The 16764-nt window shown below is 33.3% G+C and overlaps 1 protein-coding gene across 1 annotated transcript in view; it reads right to left on the reverse strand.

The window, feature by feature from the left end:
* Positions 1-16764, reverse strand: part of DNAI4 (dynein axonemal intermediate chain 4) — a 126026-nt gene that overhangs the window by 58236 nt on the left and 51026 nt on the right. The window contains exons 5-6 of the mRNA XM_063105770.1: positions 16560-16716; positions 13096-13235 (exon numbers count right to left, since the gene is read on the reverse strand). Of these exons, the coding sequence (XP_062961840.1) occupies positions 13096-13235; positions 16560-16716 (297 nt within the window). The remainder of the gene's footprint in view (positions 1-13095; positions 13236-16559; positions 16717-16764) is intronic.

Below are 16764 nucleotides of genomic sequence, written 5' to 3' on the forward strand. Positions count from 1 at the left end.
TGAATCATAGGGATACCTCAAGAGAGCCTTAGTCATCAAACTATTAGCATCTACAAATACCTTAGTGCTCTGAGATTAGCTCTAAATAATACCATTTCTTCCAACCCCTGCACCTCCCGCCCTTCTACCCCATGATTTTATCAGTCTGTCATTATAGGGCTGCCTTGGTGATATGGACCTGGAAAGCCATGTTATAACAAGACTTTTATGTTCCTTTACTTATGGTTAGTATATAACATGTTATTATTCTACAGATCTGTTTATTTGTAAGCATTTAATCCCATTTTCATCAAGTAAAATTTCCTGTATAACTAATATGTGAAAAGATCATATCTGTTGGGAAAATGATAGGCCTTTGTTCTGAAGAAACTCCTTGGTATGGTTATTATCTTCTCTTAAATTTTGTGTTTAAGTTAGCTAAATTTATTGAAAACATCAAATATAACAATGGTCTCCAAATAAAAATTCAGTGTTATTTATCTTCAAGTAATATTTTTTTTAAATCTCTCAATCTCTTTTCACTGTTGATTTATAATGCTTATATAGCAATTATTTTATCACTGAACATGTAACATATATATTCCTACATGCTCAAACTTACCAAACTTTCAGTTGAAAAAATGGTGATTTAATAAAGAATTTCTTTCCTTAAAAATCAAAACAGAATCTGGATCTAATAAATGCAGCTACTCCATTGCTATAACTATTATTTTCCTATTACATAATGATGAAGCTCTGGTATCTAAAAATGTTTTCAGTGGGTAAGAATGTTAACTCAAATTTTATAGTAATATTTCTGTCTTAATGAATTTATCTTAGCAGCATCTAACAAAGTCATGCACAGAATAAATACCTGCTATATTTTGCTGAATTGAAAAGGGTACAATTACCATGTTCATAAGGAGATCTTAGAAAGATATTATATCTTTGAACACTGAATTAACTTTTTTTTCCTTCCTTTAACTGAAAGTTTAATGAGTTTAGCATATAGGAATATATTGTTACATGGCCACTAATGTAATAATTGCTACATAAATAAACATACATATTATAAATTAGCAATGCAAGATGTTAAGATGATTTAAACTTGTTTCTTTTTTGGAGATAACAAATAACTGCTACTTTTAGTTTGGGTACCATCATTACATTTGTTCATTTGTTCAAACTTTAATTTGTTCAAGTTTAATTAACCTAAGAAACAGAAAATCTCAAACCCATCAAATCGTAAACATTAAATGTCCTGTTTTGTATATCAATTATATTTCAATAAAGCTGTTAAAAAATGACAAAATCTCAAACCACATGCCCTAATATCATGTACAAGATGAGTAATTAATAATAAATGATTGTGACTTCCTAGTTTTATAGTTGTACAGTATTAAAGAAGGCTTATTTTAATTGATATCAAGAAAAGGTATCCCAAATTATATCTTTTTTTCAGCATTTCCGAGTCTCTGATATGTGTAAATAGTTTTTAAAAGACAAAGAAATGCAGGTGCTGGCAGTTGGCAATTGGATAGCGAAAGGTAATGCAGAGGAGATAATGGGCAGGACACCAACAGCATTTGCTACAAGAGAAAAAAAGGCCATTTTTTAAAAAAGAAAGCAAAGTATCAATCCAATTTTTGAGGATTCTACAATTAAATTGGGCTGGTTTTCAGTTTTTCCCCTGCTGCCTTGAGTTTTCCCTATTAAAATAATGATGATGATGATGATGATGATGATGATAATAATAATAATAAATTGACTATTTATGTACTTATTTGAGATAAAGTTCAGACTCATTTGGTCAGTTCCCACACACCTACACCTAAATACATAAATTGCCAATGGGATCTATATAAAAATTATTCAAAATTTGCACATAAGACAATGGGTATCTCCACAATATTATTCAATTCAGGTTTGTCTCTTTATATATGTTATGTCCTTTAGCAAAATTTAGTGACTTTTTTTTTATAAAGTGGTACTTATTTCTTAAGTATATTCCTAGGTAGTTTATGATTTCATTGGAAAGGGGATTACTTTTTCCATCTTTTTTTAAAATTAGAAGTTATTGATTTTATAAATAATATATCTTGCCTTTAACCACCTAGCTGAAAATTACTATTTTATTAGAACTATAATTTGAAAATTTTTTTTTATTGAGCTGAAATTTATATCACACAAAATTAACCATTTTAAAGTGTACATTTTATTGGCATTTAGGACATTCACAATGTTGTACAACCAACACATTATCAAGTTCCAAAACATTTTTATCACCCCAAAAGAAAATTCTGTACCCATTCAGCAGTCACTCCCCATTTGTCCTTTCCCCATTCCCTGGCATGCATCAAACTGCTTACTGTCGCTATGGACTTACCTATTCTGGATATTTTATATAAATGGAATCATATAATATGTGACCTTTTGTCTCTGGCTTCTTTCACTTAGCATAATGTTTTCAAAGTTGATCCATGTGGTGGCATGTATCAGTATTTTATTCCTTTTTATGACTAAATAATATTCCATTGTATGTATTTACCACATTTTGTTTACCCATTCATCCACTGACGGACATTTTAGTTGTTTCCACTTTTTGGCTAATGTAAGTACTGCTGGTATGAACATGTGCATACATGTATTTGAGTACATGTTTCCAACTCTTTGGAGTATATATCTAAGAGTGGAATTGCTGAGTTATATGGTAATTCTATGTCAAACTTTTTGAGAAACTACCAAACTTTTTTCACAGAAGCTGCACCACTTTACATTCTCACCAGCAGTATGTAAGGGCTCCAATTTCTTGACGTTGTTGTCAACACTTATCTTCCTTTTCTTATATTGTAGGCAGCCTAATGGATGAGAAGTAGTAACTCATTGTGGTTTTGATTTGCATTTCTTAATGATTAATGAAATTAAATATCTTTTTATGTGCTTGTTGGCAATTTGTATATCTTCTTAGAAAAATGTCTATTCATGTTTTGTGTTTTCATACTCCATTATGTCTACAAAATGCCCATTTTCAACATAGGATATTTTCAACTTATGATGGATTTATAGAGATGTAACCCCATTGTAAGTCAAGGAGCACCTGTATAGACTTCTCAGCTTTCTTTTGGTTACTATTTGCATCCTTTTATACATATTTGTGCCTTTGAATCTAAAGTGAGTGTCTTGTAGACAACATATAGTTAGATTATAGTTTTTCTTTTAATCAATTTTTCCAATCTCTACCTTTTAAGTAAAGAATTTGACCCATTTATATTAAAAGCAATTACTAATAAGAAAGAACTTATATCATTTTGCTGTTTGCATTCTTTGTTTTATATCTTCTTTGTTCCTCAATTCCTTACATACTGCCTTCTTTTGTATTTAGTTGTTCTTTTTCTAGTGTGCCACTTTGATTCTTTTCTCATTTTCTTATCTGTAATTTTTTAGTTACTTCTTGGTGTTTACAACAGGTATTACAATTAACTTATTAAAATTATCACTATCTATTTTAAATTAAGACCATCTTACTTCAATAGTGTACAAAAACTATGCTCCTATACAGCTTTGTCCATCCACTTTATGTTGTTTTCACAAATTACATCTTTGCACATTGTGTACCTTTAAAATAGTCTTTAATTATTGATTTATGTGGTTATTTTAAATCCAAAAAAGAATACTAAAATTATGACAATACTGGATTTTGTATTCACATATGTAGTTACCTTCACCACCATTCTTTATTTCTTCATATGGTTTCAAGTTACAGTCTAGTGTTCTTTTATATCTGCCTAAGGGACTCCCTTTAGCATTCCTTGTATGGCAGTTTTACTAACAACAAATTATTTTAGCTTTTGTTTATCTTGTAATGTCTTAATTTCTTCCTTCTTTTTTGAAGGGTATAGAATTCTTGGTTAACAGTTTTATTTTTTCTTTTAGCACTTTTTTTTTATTAGAACATAATTGATTGTAGATAACTGTGGGGTACAGCATTGAATATTAATTCCTCTGTGCAATATGTGATGCTCAAATCAGGATAATTAGTATATCCAGCATTACACAATGCAATCATATTTTATGGCCCTTTACCAATTTCTTGATAACCACTTCCTCTCTCCTGCATTCCCACCTATTCTCTCCTTTTGAAAGTTCCACAAATTATTGTGATTGTTGTATCTTTATTTCTTTTTTTATTTGTTTATCATTTAGCTCCAACTTATGAGTGAGGACATGAGATATTTCTCTTTCTGTGCCTGGCTTATTTCACTTAACATAATTTTCTCTAAGTTCATCCGTATTGCTGTAAATGGCAGAATATCATTCTTTTTTATGGCAGAGTAGTATTCCATTGAATATATATACCACATTTTCCTTATCCAGTCATCCATCGATGAACATTTAGATTGGTCACAATTATAGGCTATTGTAAATAGAGCTGCAATAAACAGGAGTGCAAGTATCCCTTTGTGTATAATGATTTCCATTCCTTCAAGTATATACCCAACAGTGGGATTGCTGGATCATATGGCAGTCCTATCTGTAGTTATTGGAGGAACCTCCATATTGTTTTACATAATAGCTGCATTAAATTATAGTTCCACCAGCAGCATATGAGGTTTCCTCTATCTCTGCATCCTTGCCAGCATTTGTTATTCTGTCATTTTAATAATCACCAGTTTAACTGGCATGAGTCAATGTGGTTTTGATTTGCATTTCCCTGATTCTGAGTGATGCTGAGCATTTTCCATGTGTCTATTAGACATTTGTGTATCTTTCTTTGAGAAATGCCTATTCAGCTCCTTTACACATTTTTAAATTACATTCCTTGTTTTGTTACTGTTCAGTTGTTTGAGTTCATTATATATTCTGGATATTAATCCCTTGTTGGATGCATAGTTTGCAAATATTTTCTCCCATTCTGTAGGTTGTCTTTTTGCTCCGTTAATTGTTTCTTTTGCTAGGCAGAAGCTTTTTAGTTTAATATAATCCCATTTGTTTAGTTCTTCTTTTGTTGCCTGTGCTTTTGTGGTTTTATTCATAAAGTCTTTGCCCAGCCCTACCTCCTGAAATGTTTCCCCTATGTTTTCCTTTAGGAATTTTATAGTTTCCAGTCTTATATTTAAATCTTTAATCCATTTTGAGTTGATTTTGGTATATGGTGAGAGGTACAGGTCTAGTTCCATCCTTCTACATATGGATGTCTAGTTTTCCCAGCACCACTTATTGAAGAGGCAGTCTTTTCCCCAATGTGTGTTCTTGGTGCCTTTGTCAAAGATTAGTTGGCTGTAAGTATGTGGGTGGATTTCTGGGTTCTCTATTCTGTTCCATTTGTCTGAGTGTCTGTTTTTATGCCAGTACCATGTTTAAGTTACAACAGCTTTGTAATATAATTTGAAGTCAGGTAGCTTTATGCCTCTGGCTTTATTTATTTATTTGATTTTTCTTTTTTTGCTCAGGATTGCGTTGGCTATTTGGAGTTTTTTGTTGTTCCAAATGAGTGTTAGGATTTTTTTTATTTCTATGAAGAAAGTCATTGGTATTTTGATGGGGATTGCATTGAATCTGTAGATTGCTTTGGGCAGTATGGACATTTTCACAATATTAATTATTCCAATCCAAGAGCATGAAATGTCTTTCCATCTTTTTGTGTCCTCTTCAATTTCTTTAAGCAGTGATTTGTAGTTCTCATTGTAGAGGTCTTTCACCTCCGTGGTTAAATTGATTCCTAGGTATTTTATGTTTTTGATGACTATTCTAAATGGGCTTATTTTCTTAATTTCTTTTTCTGACAGTTTGTTATTGGAGTATAAAAACACTACTGATTTTTCATGTTGATATTGTGTCCTGCAACTTTACCGAAGTCACTTATCAGGTCTAATAGCTTTTTTGGAGGGTCCTTATTTTTTTTGTATATAGGATCATATCATCGGCAAACAGAGAAAGTTTGCATTTGTCTTTCCAGTCTGGATGCCCTTTATTTCTTTTTCTTGCCTGACTGCTCTGGCTAGTACTTCCAATACTGTGTTAAATAGGAGTGGTGAGAATGGATATGCTTATCTTATTCCTGTTTTTAAGGGAAAAGCTGAAAGCTTTGGTGGTGTGTTTGTCATATATAGCCTTTACTGCATTGAGATACTGTCCTTCTATGCATAATTTGTTGAGAATCTTTATCATGAAGGGATATGGAATATTGGCAAATGCTTTTTCTGCATCTATTGAGATAATCATATGGTTTTTATCCTTGATTTTGCTGACGTGATGCATCACATTTATTGATATGTATATGTTGTACCATCCATACATCCCGGGGATGAATCCCACTTGATCATGGTATATAATTTTTTTGAAGTGTTTCTGTATTCTGATTGCTTATGTTTTGCTGAGGATTTTCAAGTCTATGTTTATCAGAGATACTGGCCTATAGTTTTCCTTTTTTATTGTATCTTTATCCAGTTTTGGTATTAGGGTGATGGAGGCCTCATAGAACGAGTTTGGGAGAATGGCTTTTGTTTCAATTTTTTTGAATAGTTTGAGGAGAATTGGTATTAATTCCTCATTAAAAGATTGGTAGAATTCAGCAGTAAAACCTTCTGGTCTTAGGCTTCTCATTGTTAGGAGACTGCTGATTGCTGCTTCAATATCATTCCTTGTTATTGGTCTCTTCAGGTTTTTTATTGCTTCTTGGTTCTGTCTTGGCAGTTTGTATGTGTCCAGAAATTTATCCATTTCCTCCAGGTTTTCAAATATTTGGCATACAGTTGTTTCAGTGTTCTGTAATGATTCTTTGTATTTCTGTGGTATTGGTTGTAATGTCTCCCTATTCATTCCTGATTTTTGTTATTTGGGTCTTTTCTCTTCTTTTTTTAGTTAGCGTACCTAATGATTTGTCTATTTTGTTTATCTTCGCAACCAACTTTTTGTTTCATTGATCTTTTGTATCATTTTTTGTGTTTCTATTTCATTTAGTTCTGATGTTATCTTAATTATTTCTTTCCATCTACTAATTTTGGGATTGGCTAGTTTTTTGAAATGGAACATTAAGTTATTTGAAATCTTTCTATTCTTTTAACGTAAGCATTTATTGCAATAAACTTCCCTCTTAGCATTACTTTTGAAGTACCCCACAGGTTTTCATATGATGTGTCTTTATTTTTATTATTTTCAAGAAATGTTTTGATTTCTTGGATCCATAGGTCGTTAAGGAGCATGTTGGTTAATCTCCATGTATTTGTATAGTTTCCTGAGTTTTGCTTGTTATTATTGATTTCTGGTTTTCATCTGTTGTGGTCTGAAAAGATACTTGAAATGATTTCAGTTTTGAAAAATTTATTGAGACTTGATTTGTGACCTAACATGTGTTCTATCCTAGAGAATGTTCCATGTGCTGATGAGAAGAATGTATATTCTGTAGTCGTTGGATGAAATGTTCTGTAGATATCTGCTAGGCCCAATTTTTCTAAAGTGTAGTTTAAATCCTGTGTTTCTCTATTAGTTTGTTGCTTAGATTATCTGTCCAATGCTGAGAGAGGGATGTTCAGGTCCCCAACTATTATCATATTGGGGTATACCTCTTTTTTTAGGTCTAATAGTTTATGCTTTATATATCTGGGTGTCCAGTTTGGGTGCATATGTATGTACAATTGTTATCTCTTCTTGATGGATAGATTCAATTATCATTATATAATAGCCTTCTTGATCTCTTTTTATACTTTTTGGTTTAAAGTCTATTTTACCTGATATAAGAATAGCTACTCCTGCTCATTTTTGGTTTCAATTTAGATGGTCTATCTTTTTCCATCTCCTCATTATTAGTCTATGTGTGTATTTAAAAATGGGGTGAGTCTCTTGAAGACAGTATGTAGTTGGCTGTAGCTTTTTAATCCAATCAGTCAGTCTGTGACTTTTGAGTAGGGAATTTAATCCATTCACATTTAGGGTTGTTATTGAAAAGTATTCTCTTACTCCTGGAATTTTATCAATTTTCATTTGGATGTCTTAAATATCTTTTGTTCCTTTCTTCCCCTTTTTATTTATTTATTTATTTTCATCAGTATATGTGGGTATTTCGAGGTGGTAAGTTATAGTTTCTTTCTTTTTCATTTCTATTTTTGTTCTGCATGTGGGTTTTGTTCTTTTTTGTTGTTTTCATAGTAGTAATTATCATTTTTCAGATTCCAAATACAGGATTCCCTTGAGGATTCCTATAGAGCTGGTCTCTGGTGGTATACCTCCTGCAGTTTTTGTTTGTCTGGGAAATAGACTATTTCTCCTTCCTTTCTGAGGGTTAGCCTTGCTGGGTATAGTATACTTGGCTGGAATTTTGTCCTCTTAGTATTTTGAATATATTCTCTTCTGGCCTGAAGAGTTTTTGTTGAAAAGTCTTCTGGTATTCTGATGGGGACTCCCTTATAGGTGACTTGCTGCATTTCTCTTGCTTCATATCCTGGATACTTTTTCTCATTTTCTTGTGTTACCTGAGTCTTCTTGTATCTCATTGAGTGTCCTTAAGATTGCTGTTTGGAATTCCTTGTCAGTTATTTCAAGGGTTTCCTGTGCTCTGGGATCTTGTACTTGACAATTATTCCTTTGGTGGTGTCATATTTCTTGGTTCCCCACTCCCCGCCCCTGGTATTTCTAGTATCTCTACATTGATTTCTGGTCATCTGGTAGAGTAGTTGCTTCTTCTGTTACCCTGGAATGAACTTTGAAGAGAGAGGCTCTTTCCTGTAGATGTGTTTTATATTGACTGTTGAGTAGGTTGTTTTAGTATGGGTTCCAGGTAGACACAGTAATGTAGTCTCCATATAGGTACTTCAATCATATTCAGTGTCAGAGTTGCATGTGAGTGCCTCTGTGGCCTAGGCACTGGAGAACTTAGTGATTCCTTGCTGAGTTTAGTGACACTGTGTTTGTTCATTAAGGATGTGGGCAAGCTCTCAAGTTCTTAGGAGAAGTACTTGTCACTCTTTGACTGGGGTGGGTGATCCTGGGTGGGCTTGTTGGCACCATGGCTCATGTCCTGTGACCATAATCAGTGCACTGGGATATATTGGAAGTCCTTAGTTTGAATGGGTGACCCTGTGTGGGGTTTCTCTTTCCTCTTTCCTACAGACAGAGGCTTCTTCTGGATTCCTTCTTTTCCCAGTTGGATGATGGTATGGTGGTGATTGGGAGTTTTCTTCTTTACTCTATTTGGGTATCCTGGGTTTCTGCACTCTTGGGTGTTTCCATGTGTGTCTCCTGCCAGATCTAAGAGGTCATGTGGGCTTTGCATGTACCTCCAATCCTCAGTTTTGCTACCACATGTATCAACATAATTCCCCCTGTGAATTGGGCCACTGGATAATGGTTCTGCACTCATTCACCTCTTTCCTCAAGCTCTGCTGGATACTGTCCTCCTATCAATGCTGTTGAGTGGTCAGCATGCTGCCAACATGGCAGCACTGGCTTCTGTGGTGGTGGTGGCTGCCACTGTAGCAGTGAGCCACTCTTGTCATGGCAGTGGCTCTGGTGATGGCTATGGTGGACAGCCCACACAGCAGCAGTGTCTGTGGCAGTGGTGGGAGATGCCTTCAGCTCCTGAGATCCCGTGTGCTCCTGCCATCAGTTGGGTCTTTTAGCACTGTAAATATGTCTTCCTACTGACTTCTGTCCTCCAGAATTACTGCTGAGAAATTGGATATTAAACTTATTGCAGATCCTTTGCTTGTGATGAGTCACTTTTCCACTACTGTTTTCAAGATTCTCTCTTTGTGTTTTGACAGTTTGATTATAATGTGCCTCACTATGGATCTCATTGTGTTTATAGTTCTTGAAGTTTGTTGAGCTTCTTAGTTGTGCAGATTTATGTCTTTTGTAAAATATGAGAAGGTTTGGGACATTATTTCTTCAGACATTCTTTGTGCCCCTTTTTCTCTTTCCTCTTCTCTCTTTCTAAGATTCCCATTATGTGCATGTAGGTAAGTTTGATGGTGTCTCACAAGTCTCTCAGGATCTGTTCAGATTTCATTATTTTTTTCTTTCTGCTTCTCAGACAGAATCATTTTAATTGACCTATCTTTAAGAACTACTGATTATTTCTTATCCTTGATAAAATCTATTATTAAAAACTCTAGTGAGTTTTTCCATTTCAGTTGTCATATTTTAAATCTCTAGAATTTGGTTCTTTTTTATTCTTTTTATTGAAACATAATGTATTGTATGTGTGTGGGGAAAGAGTTGCATATCAATACATATGTGCAATATGTGATGCTCAAATCAGGATAATTATAGTACATTCAGTGTTATATAATGTTATCATTTTTCATGGAATCTGGATCTTTTTATAATTTCTGTCTCTTTTTTGATATTCTTTATTTGTTCCTATATCATTCTCCTCATTTACTTTGGCTGTTTGTCCATCATTTTCTTTAGCTCTAGCTACATATTTAATACTATTTATCCTAAGTCTTTGTCCAGTGAGTTTAATGTCTGTACTTCCTTAAGGAGAGTTTCTGTTAATTTATTCTTTCAATCCACCATACTTTCTTGTTACTTTGTATCTTTTGTAATTTTTTATTGAAAATCAAACATTTTGATTATCATAATGTGGTAATTCTGGAAATCAGATTACTCCTGCTTTCATGGTTTGTTTTCATAGTTTTCTGTGGATAGTAGTTATTTGTTTGCTTAGTGATTTTTTAAAACTATTTTTGTAGAGTCTGTGTTCTCTGACATGTGTCACCTTAGAAGTCTTTGTTCTGTAGCTTGTGGTCAGCTTGTGTCCTGACAAAGACTTCCTCAAATGCCTAATCTCCTCCCACCCACTCACCTCCAACAAAAAGGTGGTGGGAGGAACAAAGGAAAAGAGAAAAGGGGGGATCTTCTCCCAGTCTTTATAGATTAGTTTTGTGTTGGGATATTCCTTCAGTGCTTAGCCCAGCTATTTACAACTATGCCTTAGCCATCACTTTCTGTGTGTACTGAGCCTAGAAATCAACCAGAGATGAAGACTTAGGATCTTCTCAGATGTTTTCTGAGCATGCATTCTGCCATAAGCAAGCGACTTTCTGAATTCCCCTGTAAATGCAGACCTTTTTCAATACTATGATTTCCCAAAGAAACTCTCTCTTCAACTCTTTCTCCCAACTTTCAGTCTATCTTTTGTTTGTTTCAATTGTATTATTTTTCCTCAAATAACAGTGAGTTGATCATTTTCCTTAGAAATTTTTTGAGAAATGCCCTGTACACAGCTGCCTTACCACTTGAAAGTGTTCCAAGTTTGGCAAAAAAAACAAAAAAGACAAGAGCCTGTGTCTGTCCCTTAGGTTACCCCCAGATAGGTTAAAAGAAACAAACCCAATTATTTGAGAATAAGGAATAAGATGTGTTCTTCTCCCTCTGGTATCACGGGCCAGGGTCCCACATAAAGTCATATGTAGTAATACATTTAAATTATGTAAACCCTTACTGCCTAGCCATATTCTTTTATAAAAATTCCTAATATGAATTGGTAAGGACTAGACAAAGTTACTGAATACCATCTGATATAATTTGGATATGTTTGTCCCACCAAAGCTCATGTTGAAGTCTGATCCCTAATGTGGCAGTTCTGGGAGGAAGAGCCCAGTTTCGAAGTGTTTGGGTCATGGGGGTGAATGCCCTCCCTTGGGGTGAGGGTAGTGAGAGAGTTCTCGCTCAATTAGTTCCCATGAGAGCTGATTGTTAAAAGGATCCTGGCACCTCCCCTCTTTCTCACTTTGTTTTTTTGCCATGTGATCTTGCACCTGCCAGCTGCCTTGCCACCTTCTGCCATGAGTAGAAGCATCCAGAGGCCCATGCCATGTGCAGATTCCCAGAATCATGAGCCAAATAAACCTTTTTTCTTCATAAATTACCTAGTCTCTGGTATTCTGTTATAGCAACGCAAAAACAGACTAATACACCATCTAAGTATTCACTTTTCAGGGCCCATCTAAGTTCCTACCAATTAAAACACTGACAAGGAATAAAACAGAGATCAAAATTCATCTTTATTATTAATAAAGGTTAGATTGGCTGACACAGTTTAGATACGCAGCAACAATGACCCTTTCTTAATCATGGAGCCCAGAATTAGACAGACTTACCAAGTATAACTTGATAACCACAGACCTCTCCATGTTGAGTCCTCCACCTATAAAATTTATAGCATGAGGAGCCAATCAGAATTTGTACTTCCTGCTACCAGAAGGCTCAAGTGGAGGGAAAGCAGGTGAATAATCATGGATACCCATGTTCCAGCCCCCAAATTCACCAATCGGTTAAGTCACACCTCCATTTCTAGGTAAGAATGAGTGAGAGAGTAGAAAGAAATGGAGATGTTCTTCCACATAAAAGAGAATATTGGGAGTAGGGAATAAATGCTCCCATCAACAAGATGTATATATGTCCTTTTATTAAAAACAATGTTTAAACTTTTTTGCTAGAGTTTTATGTATTTTAACCCTTTAAAAGAACTAGCTCATAGTTTTGTTGAGTAATAAATGCAATTAAAATTGCAATCGTTCTTCTAATTACTTCTTTGGCCACATCCCACAGATTTTTGTCTATGCAATGTTCTCAGGGTGGTTAATTTGTAAACATTGAGAGTTAGTAAGTGTAGTAGTTAACAGCACAGGCTCTAGAATCAGAGTTAGCAATTAGCTAACTTTTCTTTACCTGTTTTCTTATCTTTAAAATGGAGAACAGTAATATTACCTACTTCATAGGGTTGTTGTGAGAATTAACCAGTTAAAATATGTGAAGGGCCTAAAATAGTGTCTGGCACATTTAAAATGTTATTAGTTGTGGTTGATATTCTTTGTGACATAGTAAATCAGTTTCTATAAATGTTTTATAAACATTTCAAGAATACACAATTCTATGATATAGTATGCATACAAGTCAAGATTGACAATTATTCAAATCTTCTATATCTTTACTACTTATTAACTTACCTGTTAAATTCTGAAATGTAAATCATAGTACCCAACTACTATTGTGATTTAGCCAAATTCTTTCTGTTTTTGCTTTATATATTTCAATATTCATTTGTCAAATCGACAGACTTAACAAAACATATATTAAACATGGCAGTTTGCAAAGAAGAACAAAACAAATTACCTTTTTCTTCCATTGTGATTTTATCACATTGAACTTCTTTATTCTTTGGTGCTCCATTAAAAGTCTGCATCATCCTTTCAACATATAGGTCATTGCCTAATCTATTTCTGCAAAGGTTTTCATAATTCTTGTTTCTCTGGCTATAAAAAGTAAAGTATACCCACCTAATTAATAAAAATTATTACCACACATATTATCCACTTTCCTTAAAATTACTTTCATTAATGTGGATTGCACCAAAAAGTGAAATGAGAGCTTAAAAAATTTCTTACAAAAATATTACACTGAAGGACTCTTTTATACTCTACTTGGTATTAGTTCATTTCTTTTGCTTATAACAAAATACTTGAAACTGGGTGATTTGTAAAGAAAACAAAATTTATTGCTTACAGTTTCTGAGGCTGGGAAGTCTAAAGTCCATCTGATGGTGGCAACAGTGACCCAGGGGTCTCATATTGCAAGATGGTAGGAGCAGAGAGCAGAGAGAGAGCAAGAGGACAACTTACTCATTCATTCTCCTTTTAAAGCCCTCCTAACCACATCCATGGCCACCATTTTTAATCCATTCACTACAGCATGGTCCTACAATCTAATCACCTCTTCAAGGCACCACCTTTCAGTTACCATAATAGCATTTCCCACCCTCAACAGTTACAGTGGGGATTAAGTTTCTAATATGAACCTTGGGGACACAATTCAAGCTTCAGTAAGTTTTGGGGGGACAGAATTCAATCCACTACAACCTCCCAACATTCCCACTCCTTTCAGTACCCACTAGTAATATGCTAGCACTATGTCCAGATAGGGTTTTTGAACTTTGTTAGATACTTAAAGCTAGAAATTCCCGCAAAGTACTACTTTTGTGGCATCCTATAAATATGTATCATTTTCATAATTGTTTAATTTTGAGTATTTTTTAAATTTCCATCTGATTTCTTCTTTGCTCTATGAGGAATTTAGAAATGGGCTTTTTAACTTCCAAATGTGTATGTGAATATGTTTCTATTTTAGTTGAGATTTACGTTATTAATTTTTAACTTTATTGCACTGTGGTCAAAGTATTTACTCTGTATGATTTCATTTCTTTGAAAATTTTCAGGCTTGCTTCATGGCCTTGTGCATAAATGATTTTTATAAATACTCCATATGTGCTTGAAGAGAATGTGTTTTCTAATTATTGAGTGCAGAGGTCTGTATATGACCATTAAATTAAGTTTTTGTTTAAATTTTCTATATTTATATTAATTTGTTCTCTGGTTGACCTATCAATAATTTACAGAGGTGTATTTAAATGTCCTATTTTAATAGGATACGGATCAAGTTTCCAATTTTGCTTCATATATTTTGAGGTTATTTTATTAGGAATACTCAAGTTTAGAATTATTATACCTTCCTATTATTATGAAGTGACCTTCATCCCTACTAATGCTTTCAGTTTAATTGTTTCTCTGTAGGTTATTTTTTTCTATATTTTTTCTTCTATTTTAAAAATCTTATCTTTATATTTGGTATTCTGGAATGCCAGTACAACACACTAAGTATATTTCCTTTTGTGGCTTTCTTTTTATTTATCTCTATTTCTGTGGAATGGTATTTTTCAATAGTTTGAAAAAATCATTACACGCTTTCTTTGAATAGACCACCTCCTCCATTTTTCTATTCCACCCTTTTGAAACTGATTTTAACTTCTCTTTCATACTTTATATTCCATTTTCTCTCCAAGCTTCATTTTGTATGATTTTTCCAGATCCATTTTCTAATTCATTAAATCTCTATAAATTACATCTAATATAATGTTTAAATCAGTGGGGTTTTTTTTATTTTCAAAAATTATATAACATACTTTATTTTTAAAGTTCTTTTTAGATACTTTTACAGATGCAGTTAATTATTTTTATAGCTTTTTAATATTAATGATGTTTAAACTCTGCCTCTTATTTGTTTAAACATTTCACACATATTTTATATTCTATATCTGAAATCATCGTTATAGTTCTCACAATCTACGGTTTGTTATTTCTGTTTATTCTTATTCATAATGACTTCTTTCTTTCTTGCTTTGTTGTATTTTTACCAAATTCAACATGAGGGAATCTTAAGAGCCTAAATGGGGTATATGCTTTCCTCCAAATATTTGTGTTTTCTTCTGATAGTACTACTGACCTAGGACCACTTGAGATAATTGAGCTCCTAATGAGGATCTTAGCTTAATACAAGAATCTCTCAATTCTCTCGATTTGGAGGGGCATGGGGGGACCCAAGACATACCAGTGGTCTCCAGATCCACATGCTAATATTAACATTTGTTCCCAGCATCTCTCCTCTCTAATTTCAGATCAATTATCTATCTTTTTGTTATTTTTTTCTTTCTTTCTTTCTTTCTTTTTTTTGGCCTTAGGAGTTTTCCCTTACCTCTTATGAGCTTTTAAAAGTACAGACTACATTGTTTAACAACAGAGATATGTTCTGAGAAATGCAATGTTAGGCAATTTTATCATTTTACTAACATCATACAGTGTATTTACACAAACCTTGATGGTCTAGTCTACTACACACCTAGGCTACATGATATAGCCATTATAATCTTAAGATATCACCATCATCCATGTGGTGCATCAATGACCTAAACATAATTATGTGGTGCATGACTATATGTTATTCATGGTCTAATTGTACTATATTTTATAGTCCAAACAATTTTATAATATTTTATATTTTGCATAGGGATAATACCCTAAAACTTATTATAGTGATAAAATTTTTTACTACTATGAATCATATTCAAATGATATTAGAGGCAAAATAATCTGTATAACTATATTAATAATATATTTGTAGTAGCTGTATTAACTTTAGACAGAGAAGACTTTAGAGCAGGAAAAATTATCAGGGATAAAGAGGGGAACTACAAAATAATAAAGGAGTCAATTCTCCAAGAAGACATAACAGTCCTTAATGTGTATTCACCTAACAACAAAGCATCAAAATACATGAGGCAAAAACTAATAACCTACTTATATATATTAATAAAGTAGAAAATGTGTTCTAACATAGTAAATTCATTTATCTCCCATAATATATTTTCCCTTCTTAAGTTTTCAAATGTCAGTTTTTTCTATTTTATACATATAAAAAAAATTTATATGTATCAAAGAAAAATTAATTAAAAACTATATTGTGACTGGAAGCTTATTTCTTTCATTATTTGGAATAGAAGTTCACCTAATTATTAAAGAATATGGTAAAGCTATGGGCTCTTCCTCTAGAAAAATTTATATGTAACATAAACACTTTGCCTATAATGTCATAGGGCACCTATATAACTTTACATATAATTTTGAAGGGCACATACACCCCAGTGTGTATACAGGAATCCCCAAGGACCCTGCACAGAAACAAAAATAAGAACCCCTGATTTAGCATTTGAATTACAGAAGCAATGTAGATATCTGAATCATACATACTTTACTTTCCCAGCTTCCTCAGATTCTACAGAGACCATGACTGTTGGCAAGTCAAAAAGTCTCAGTGTTTCTGTCTCTGTGAGTATTATCTCTATATTCTTCTCCAGGTCTTCTTTTGTTATAATTTTTTCAGGTGTTGTCCTTACAACTCGTAAATCTAAAACACATAACAATGAATATCACTAAATAATTGCTATTTTTAATT

This window comes from Cynocephalus volans, chromosome 8, assembly GCF_027409185.1.
Source record: "Cynocephalus volans isolate mCynVol1 chromosome 8, mCynVol1.pri, whole genome shotgun sequence".
In the NCBI taxonomy this organism is placed as follows: Eukaryota; Metazoa; Chordata; class Mammalia; order Dermoptera; family Cynocephalidae; genus Cynocephalus; species Cynocephalus volans.